The 9,207-nt window shown below is 50.9% G+C and overlaps 1 protein-coding gene across 1 annotated transcript in view; it reads right to left on the bottom strand.

Moving 5' to 3' along the window:
• Positions 1 to 366: 366 nt before the first annotated feature.
• The window catches only part of LOC111152924 (zinc finger homeobox 3), a 156,034-nt gene continuing 147,193 nt past the window's right edge, over positions 367 to 9,207 (bottom strand). Inside the window, 2 exon segments of the mRNA XM_022511667.1 lie at positions 367 to 2,063; positions 5,901 to 9,207. Of these exon segments, the coding sequence (XP_022367375.1) occupies positions 367 to 2,063; positions 5,901 to 9,207 (5,004 nt within the window).

The raw sequence follows: 9,207 nt of genomic DNA, 5'->3' as shown, positions 1-9,207 counted from the left end.
TGAAAAGGGGCAAATATACAAGGGGTTTAAGCTCCAAAGACATTAGGGAGGCCCTGCGGACTTCTGTTTCCCAGACCAATAGTACCTTCAAAAGGACACAATGTAACAGGGTTAAGGTTTTTTTTTTTCTTTTTTTAATATTAAAAGAAAAAAAGAAAAGACGAGAATGTAAAATCACCGGCATAGATAGGTATATGGGAAAACAACCCACGCTTTTTCTTTTTTTTCCTTTTTTTCTTTTTTTTTCTTTTTTTTTTTTTTTTTTTGGTTAGAAGCTTTGGAATTGCAGTTAGTCTATTTTTGAAATTGGTTTGTTATTAATCTTTTTATTTAAATTCATTTGTTTGTATTGTTCATCTTCAAAGCTTACAATCTGAAGGTGTCCGTTCCTACACTGGTCAGACCACTGTCCTTGGGGCAGCTGGGGTCTTTGGGACCCTCCACCGGGCTCGCCGGTCCGTCGGACTTTTGGCTGAGATCCGTGTCAGACTCCTCCGAATAGTCGTCTGTTGGCATCGAGGGCTGAACCCCTGAGGTGCTGCATGAACTTGAGGTAACCGTTGAAGATGAGGAGAGAGGAGGAAAAGAAGGGGGCTTCGCGGCTGAAGCCCGGGAGACCACTTGCGGCCAAGACTTCCTGGAGGCGTGGGGGGAAGCGGAGGACGAGGAGGGGGCGGCGGCCGACGGGGGAGGGGGGCTGTCGTTTGAGTGAGCGGCAGACTGCGAGGTAGATGCGGTGCTAGGATCGGGGAAGCAGGCAGAGTGAGGTAATAAACTAGGGTGCTCTTTGGCGTTTCTTGCTGCTCTCGTGATTGTTCTGTGTTTGTGCAAGGCCGACTCGAGATGTTGACTCAGAGCTTCCTCCCCACAGAGCGCGCTCTCGCACGCCAGGCAGTGGTACGAGCCGCCGCCACTACCGCCGCCGCCGCCGCTGCCGCCGCCGCCGCCGCCGCCGCCGCCGCCGCCGCCGCCGCCACTGCCGCCGCCGCCCGTGGGGACGTGAAGCACCATCTCTTGCAGGTTCACCACAGACTGGCCGAAGAAGCAGAGGGACTTCAGGTGGCTCCTCGCCGCCTCCTCGTCACCGAAGCCCGCCTGGCACTTGCGGCAGACCAACTTGTACTGCACCTTTGGAACAATGAAGGGGTCATAGAGGGAGTCCGCACTTTTGCTTTCCGCTTCTGGCTCTTCGGGGGGTTTCGGCAGGAGGGGGGACACCTCACGGGGTGCGTTTTTCTGCTCTTCTGGTTTGGGGGATTCTTTGGCAGGGTCTTTGTCTGGGGAAGCAGCCCCCGGGGGGACTGGGGTTTGGCTTACTTTGGGCTGCTGCTGCACTTTTTGCTGCTGCTGTAGTTGCCGCTGCTGCTGCTGCTGGATCGCCTCCTGCAGACTCTGCTGGTATTGCTGGTACTGCTGCAGTAGGGAGCCCGGGGACAGCCCCATCAGGGCCTGCGACAGCGCAGGGCTGTAGGGGAACAGGCCTTCCATGCCATACATAGGCTGCAGGTACCCGCTCTGCAGGGCGCCAGGGATCTGGGGGGCATAGTAAGGAGAGAAGCCTGGTACAAAGTAAGGAAGGAACTGGCTCGTGAGCAACGCCGTGGGGTCTGAGGTCAAGGCTGCCTGCAGGGCCTGCAGCTGTGCAGGGTCCACTGCGTACTCCATGGCGGGCGGTGGGGCCGAGATCGTGGCTGTGGCCGCTGCAGGGGCCTCTCCTTTCTCCTTCTTGGGGACAGGGAGGGGCTCCCCTTTCCCTTTGTGTGCCTTTTCCTTCTCCTTTACCTTCTCACTGTCTTTGTCCTTGCGTTGCTGTTGCTGCTGTTGTGGTGGGAGCTGTGGCGTCGGGGGTGGCTGAGTTGTGGGCGGCGGCGGCTGCACCTGTGGCTGCTGCTGCTGGGGTTGGGGGGGTTGCTGAGGGGCCATCGCCATGGTGGCTTGTGCTGGGGTCGGGGAGCTCAGCGATGCTGAGGACGGTTTATTTGGTAATCCAGATGTGGGGAGGCCAGGGGAAGGAACTGTTGTGCTGGGCAGACCCATCAAGTTCGGTTTAGGAGATGTTAAAGCTGAAAGAAATGAAGACAGAGAGAAAGAACCATAGGTCAGTCTGGGGTGGTGAGGCCGAAGCTCAAGATGTTTGACTTGTGTCACTGGCATTTAGTCTGAGATCTCAAGGTTTAAAGTTCAAAGACCCTCTCAAAACCACCATTTTCAATAGCAGGTTCTCACCAGGCTCAGGGTTGGATAGCCTTGTATTCTAATCAGTGCCCAATCCTGGGGCAGCTCCCCCACTTCTCCTTTCAGTTAAACAACTGTTAACCTTCCTGCCACACATGCCACACCCACTGATTCATATGTTCTTTGCCCAGTTCCCTAACCTAGCTGTTCCAGCTGGGACATTTGAACCAAAGGCCTTCATCAAAGCTCCACAGAAAGAGTGTAGCTAAGGGGCCCCACCAGAAGTTGTAGAAGAGTGAGGTAACAGGAGACAAGAGCAAAAATGCAAGAAACCTGGCCCAGCCCCAAGATTGTGTGAACAAACAAATGTGCCTCTCTGGCCTCCACTGCTACAACTGAATGGATGTGTTAAGAGGGCAGAGAGGAGGAGGAGCAATGGGAAGAAACCCAAACAATCCATTCAGGGAAAACTGTCCCATTGCTTGGCTCAGCCGATCTGTTTTAACCAATCTGCTGAAAACTGTAACCATCTAGGAAGACGACTGTGAACTTTACTGGCGAAATGAGCATTTTCTCTTCCTACACATTTGAATGACATACAGAAAGGCTGCAGATGCTTGATAAAGCACCCCCAGGAAGAGGAGAAGAGCGGTATCAGAAGTGTTGGTACCACCACTTTCTAAGACTTCGCAATCTACTCATACTTATGGGTAGCAACTGTCTTTGACCAAGTTACTGGATCCACATGGGGTACGACCCCATCTGCAGTCACACTCTGCCTATAAGGCCTTCACCCAGTCCAGAGCCCAACATCCTATTTCTTTCCTGGTTTGAGTCTTTTGTTCCAGGGTGATGGAAGACAGCATTGCTCCTTATACATCAAGCTGCAAGTGCATTAAGACTAGCAAGGTGGTGGTGGTGGTGGTGGAGGAGAGCAAAGTGGGGCAGGGAGAAAAGATGTGCTAAATGATGAGATGCTGAGAATTCCACAGGCAGCAGACCTCGGATCATTCCATTCACCACACTTAAGACACTAGACCATATTCATCCCTTCTCTTCAAAGAGCACCAAAATGTAAAATAAAAAATCCCACAGCTCACTATTTCATCTGGACCACCTTCTGCCAGAAAGCTGGGGATGAGGGGGATCTATAACATTGATGCTGTCCTTGTGAGGAAAAAAACGGAGAAGCCCAGACCTGGGGGAAGACAATGCTGGCTTCATACTAGAGCAGCATGTAAAAACCTTCAACCTTCAGATGAAGAGAATAAGGCTGCCTCGAGGTGCCAATCCCAGAAAAATATCCACTAATGTTTGGAAAGCCAAGGAGGATGCTTTCCTTGGCTTTATATAGCAGCATTAATTTGCTCTTTCAAAACAGCACACAGGGACCACTGAGATGAAGTCATCCAATTTCCTCAGTGCACAGAAGGAACTGAAACCAGAAAGAAGTATCTGACTCTGAAAAATGCCAGTAAAGGTTCACGGGTTAAACTGGCATGCACAAGATGGAGGGTGAATGGATGAGGAATTCGACAACTTAGGACATGGTTCTTTCTGTCTACTTCTACGCAGCAGGCCTGCTCCAAGTTGCAGGTTGGAGCCAGAGCCAAAAGATCAGCGAGGCAAGAGAAAAACGTCTAGTGATTTCTCCATCTCTGTGGCATCAGGCTTTCAGGAGAAAGATCTGGGTCAGGAGGTCTTAAACTGACTTCTGTATCTTGAATAGAAGAGAAAGAAATTTTAAGGATCATTTACAGAATCCTAGCTGTATTTACCAAGCTCTGTACTAACCATGTTTGACGTAGTAGCTCAGTATATTCTCAAAATAATTCTGTGGCCTCAGTTTTCTCATCAGCAAGCTTAGAACCAAGTAAGGCATTTCATCGCCCTGATACCGGTCATGCACCTCTGGAGTCAGACTGAGGCAGTGTGGACTGCGTTTGACACACAGCTGCTATGTGGCCTTAGGGCCACTGACTGCTTGGAACCTCAACTTTCTATGATACATGGTTGTAGTGAATAAATGAAAGGTCATATGGAAAGAGCTTACCATTGGACCTAACATACTTAATACAAGTTCCTTCCCCCATTCCAGATCCAGTGTTCCTGTGAGCTGTGGTACAGTCAGGTGGTGGTAACTGGGACACACTGGTAACCCTGGTTGCCTCTAATAATTAAGAGCATACCTTTCTATCTTGAGTCCACTCTTAGTGGTCAGAACCTGAGTAGCACTAAACATATACCTGTTGACTGACTGGCTCATATTGGGTGTTGTGGAAGGAGCACATAGCACTGGGAGCCTGGAGGCCTGGGTGGGAGCTCTGGCTCCTACCCTAGCTTGCTGAATGGTCTTGACCTCTCTGGCCCTCAGTTTTCTCATCTGTAAAACAAGGGGAATAGATCAGACATTCTGGTTTTTTGTTTTTTGTTTTTTTTTTCACATTATTATGAAATTTGGGGCCATCCCAAGCCCTTCTGTCAAGGTCCTGGGCTGCAAGGGCAATTCAGGGCCTAGACACTTTCCATAGCTTGATTCTTGGCTTTTGTCTAGTTGGCTTTAGCATGATTCTGTGACCTTACTTGCCAACAACTATAAGCAATGACTTATATATCTCAATGCCTTTACCACTTCAATCCCTGGGAACAGAGACCCATTTTGAAGGCAAGGAAGCACTCTGAAGGGCTCTCCTTTGGTAAAGGTGCACTGGTCAGTGCAGGCCTGGGGTGGGACTGGGTTGGTTGGGGGGATCTTGCTGACTTGCACCTCAATTTCATAGGATCCTGGAGGTTCAATTTAGGAAAGACAGCTGGCTGTGGAGAAGACAGGTGAGGGCAGAGGAGGAGGAACAAGAAAGGGACACAGGAAGAACTATCAAACTCCCTATTAATAATAGAAAAATAAGAGTACCAAGTATATGACTGAATTAGGGGGCTGGGGGATCAAAGAGAGAGAGAGACGGGTGAAAGGAAATGAAGGGGTGATGAAGACTCCTAAAAATGAGCATTAATGTTTTTTGTCTGCAGATTCAGTACTGTGCTGCCCAACACAAGAGTCCTGGTCAGTGCATTCAAGTACAAAGGCAGTCTCAATATAATGCAATTAGTATAACCGCTGCTGTTCTGTCTAGGTGAGAAGCCCAGGAGTAAGGATCCATTTATGAGAGCTTCTTCTCCATAGCAGTTCTGCCAGAACAGCTCTCTAAAACAACACAGGCGGGGACCACAGGTAAGGACAAAGACTGACTTAAGTTCTCTGGAACCAGTTTCCATAAAGCACAATCCAGAATTAGCTACAATAATCAAAGGTCTTCTATTTTCAACAACTATCTAGATGGGACTGGCAATTTCACAAAGACTGACTGGAAGGATCTATGCTGGAAACCTTGTTCTTGAAAATAATCCAGGACTTAGGATGCCAGGACCCTCAAGTTCTTCCCTGTAGCATACACCCTGGTAGTGTTACTGCACACAGGGCAAGAGAATCATTTCAGAGCAGACTGTTCAAACCAGAGGGCCCCATCCCTGAGACTGGGAAGTCATAGAACCACAGCACTAGGGAGACTTAGTGGAAGGCACCGGAAGTTCTGCTGCTATTAGAAAGCTAGAAAGGGAAGCTTCTGCTTATCTGTCCAACATTCAGAGGGCCTGGGTAGTAGCCCCAGAACAAAGTGCTGTTTGGGCAACTATTTAATGCTGTAAGCACCACCTAGAGCAGAACCCACCTGTGTTGGATGGAGTAAAGCCCGGCAAGGAAGGGCTGTTGAGGCCAGGGAGCAACACAGGAGGAATGCCCTGGAGCGCCGGATATGCTGTAGGAAGGTTAAGAGCCTGAAGAGGGGCATTGTCAAACATCCCTTGCTGCTGAGCTGCCAGTCCGAGGACCTCATTGGCCTTTTTAATCCGGTCCAACTCTTGTTGAGCCATCAACTGACGTACAGTGGCTGGGTCAAAGTATTCTTTCTCCTTGTCCAACTGGCTTCCAATGGTGTCCTTAACTTTGGAGATATGCTGCTGGGAAAAGATATGGTCACGTACAGACAGCCGAGCGCTGTACTTGATGCCACACAAAGTGCACTCTGTTTTCGGTCCCTCGTAACTTGTTTGGTTTATACCAAAATGCTTGGCCATGCTTAACTTGGACTTCTTTTCTTTTGCCCGGGCATTCTGGAACCAGACCTGAACAACTCTCTTTGGCAGTCCAATATCATTGCCCAGGACCTCACACTCTAGCATGGTGGGCGTCCTATAGTCATTAAAGCACGACTTGAGGACTTTCAGCTGCAGATTGGTCATTTGAGTGCGAAAACGTTTCTGCCCTGGCCGATCCCCACTGTCTCCAGATTTGCCTGCTGACCCACTTGCACCAGGACTCGGGGAGCAGGGGTCTGCAAGGCTCGAGGTTTCACTGTAGTCCACTGTACCTTCATTGTCATATTCCTTGCTGTAAAAGCTTGGGGCTGGGCTGACCAGTCCAGATGACAACCGATCTTCATACTCAGACATTGCCATCATGGCTGCTTTGGTCAACCCTTCACTGGGTGCAGAAGAGGATTTGGTTTCAGTCGCTATTCCCGTCGCGCTGTCATTATCTGCATTGCCCTCATCTCCAGTAGTGGTATCTGTGATTGCTGTGTTGACAGAGGAACAGTCATCATTGTCCAGCTTAGTTTGGTCAAAGTTCAGATTAACTGAGGACATGGAGGGGCTTTCAAAGTCTTCAATCCCTTCCACCTTGATGGAAGAAGGACTAAGAAGAGTTCGGGGAGACAACTCCATGGTTTTACTCACAGGTGAGAGGGGGACACCTTGGCCATCACTACTGCTTGGGGGTAGGTGGGAAAAGCTGGCTCCATCAAAAATGTCCCCTTTCATCTGGAGTCCCCCATCGCAGTCTAAGAGCATTGCAGACAGAGTTAGGTTGTAGCCTGCTCTCTTGGCTTCATGCCAATGACGGGACCGGATATGAGCCTCGAGGGCAGTCTTGGCTTTGAAGAGTGCTCTGCAAAAAGGGCATCTTCTGTGGGCCTGTGCTGGGCCCACAGCCCGGAACTGTCCTTTCCGTTCCCGGGCTCGGGTATTCTGAAACCAGACTTGTACCACACGTTTCTTCAAGCCCACCTCGTGCGCAATATGATCCAACATCTTTCGAGTTGGATTGGAGTCTAACAGATACTTTTGGTACAGAATCTCTAGCTGTTCTGGTGTAATGGTTGTCCTCAAACGCTTGTCTCTCTGAGGTTCTTCTCCTCCCGTGCCACTGTCATTTTCTCCAGGGCTTGCACTGGCCTTTTCCTCCAGCTTCCTCTTTAGAGTGTTCATTGTGGAGGTTGGAGTCGAAGGAGACGTGGCCGAGCTGGCTGGAATCTGAGGTATAGCCCCAGAGAGCAGCTGGCTCGCCAGGAGTGGGTTACTAGGGTCAAAGAGCATGAAAGGCATATCCAGTGACCTGTCCAAAAACTGGGGGTGGATGAACTGGTTCTGTGCACTCAGGAAATGAAGTTGCTGATGCTCCTGCCAGTGCTCAAACGACGGAAATGCCAACTTACACTGATCACACTGGTAGGGGATTAGCTGAGGAGGTAGGTTTGCCAACTGTTGAGGAGTTGACGTGTGGAGGGGCTTGAGGGGCAGGTGGGAGAGCTGGGAAGGACTGGGGCTCGACTGGGGTAAGGGGCACTGAGGCGGGGGTGCTTGTGGAGGAGGCTGTGGTAACGAAGTGGGGGAAGTGAGCTGTGGCAGCTTTTGCTGGGCCGCGTTTGTCTTCTGCTCAGGCTGGTCTTGCTGCAGCTCTGCCTTTGGTTGTCCTTGCTTTTCTTGGGTTTGGTTTGGCTGTGCGCTGGGAGGGTCAGCCTGCTTTGGCTTCTCATCACTTGCCTCTGCTTTTGAACTGAAAGTGGCCAGTTCGTCGGCCTCCGCTGTGAGCTGTAAGAAGGCGGAGGAAGCTGTGTTGGCTGATGGTGCTGGGGCGCTGTAAGCCTGTGCGGGCATTGGGGTGCTGCAGGAGGAGCTGGTGGGTGTCAGGATTTCCATGGCATCCATAGAATCCTCATTTTGGCTGTCATCCTGCCCCTCCTCATCCTCATCCTTATAACACAGCTTCTTCTGATGCTTGATGAGATCAAAGATGCGCTGAAACACCAGGCTACATTTTTTGCACTGGTAGTTCAGGTTGCTTGTTCGGATATACCTATCATTGGTAAGCTCACGCCGCTCTCCATCTTTACCCTCCCCCTGATTCTCATAATTTTTCCTGGCCTTCTGTCGTGCATTTTGAAACCACACCACTATGACTCGGGTTGGAAGGTTGAGTAAATTAGAGAGTTGCTCAAATTCGTCATCCTTTGGATAAGCATTGGCATCAAAGAAGTCCTGTAGGACCCTCAGCTGGTAGTCAGTAAACCTTGTTCTCGAAGACCTCTTGCTTCCCCAGTACTCCTGCTTCTGAGGTTCCGGCGAAGGGGGCCGGGAGTCGAGCTTGAGCTCCTCCAGGCTGGTGATAGGAGGATTGCTAAAGTTGTAAGGAGAATCCTTGTTCCGCTGACGCTCTTTGAAGAGGGTGTTTCTGAACCAGTGCTTGATCACTTTCTGGGGCAACCCAGACTTGTCTGCCATTTCTTTGATCTGCTCTTCACTGGGGGAGTTGTTAATGTCAAAATACTGCCGCAGGACCCGGAGCTGGTCGTCGGTGATCCTGGTGCGAGGCCTCTTGTTCTGCTGTTGGAGCAGGCTGGGATTGAGCTGATGCTGGTACAGCTGGGCCAGGTCCGCAGGCAGAGGCTCCACAGGTCCAAGCTGAGGGGGCAGCTGAGCCGGCAGGGTCTGCAGCGGCATCGTCTGCATCATCAGTGGTGAGAAGATGGGCAGCTCCATGGGCATGGAGAGTTGGGTGAGTGGCACGGATGGCTGGGTGGGTGCAATCGTGGGTGAGGTGATGGGTGGGGCTGACGCAGGGATGGCTGGTGTGGAAGCGGGCTGAGGCGGCGCTGCAGGAAGAGGGGGTGGAGGAGGCGGGGGGGGGGGGGGGGGGCG

This window comes from Enhydra lutris, unplaced genomic scaffold (genome assembly GCF_002288905.1).
Source record: "Enhydra lutris kenyoni isolate GAN:26980312 unplaced genomic scaffold, ASM228890v2 scaffoldscaffold30, whole genome shotgun sequence".
Lineage (NCBI taxonomy): Eukaryota > Metazoa > Chordata > Mammalia > Carnivora > Mustelidae > Enhydra > Enhydra lutris.
Note: the sequence above shows the minus strand (reverse complement) of the source record. Positions and strands in the feature narration are given on the sequence as shown.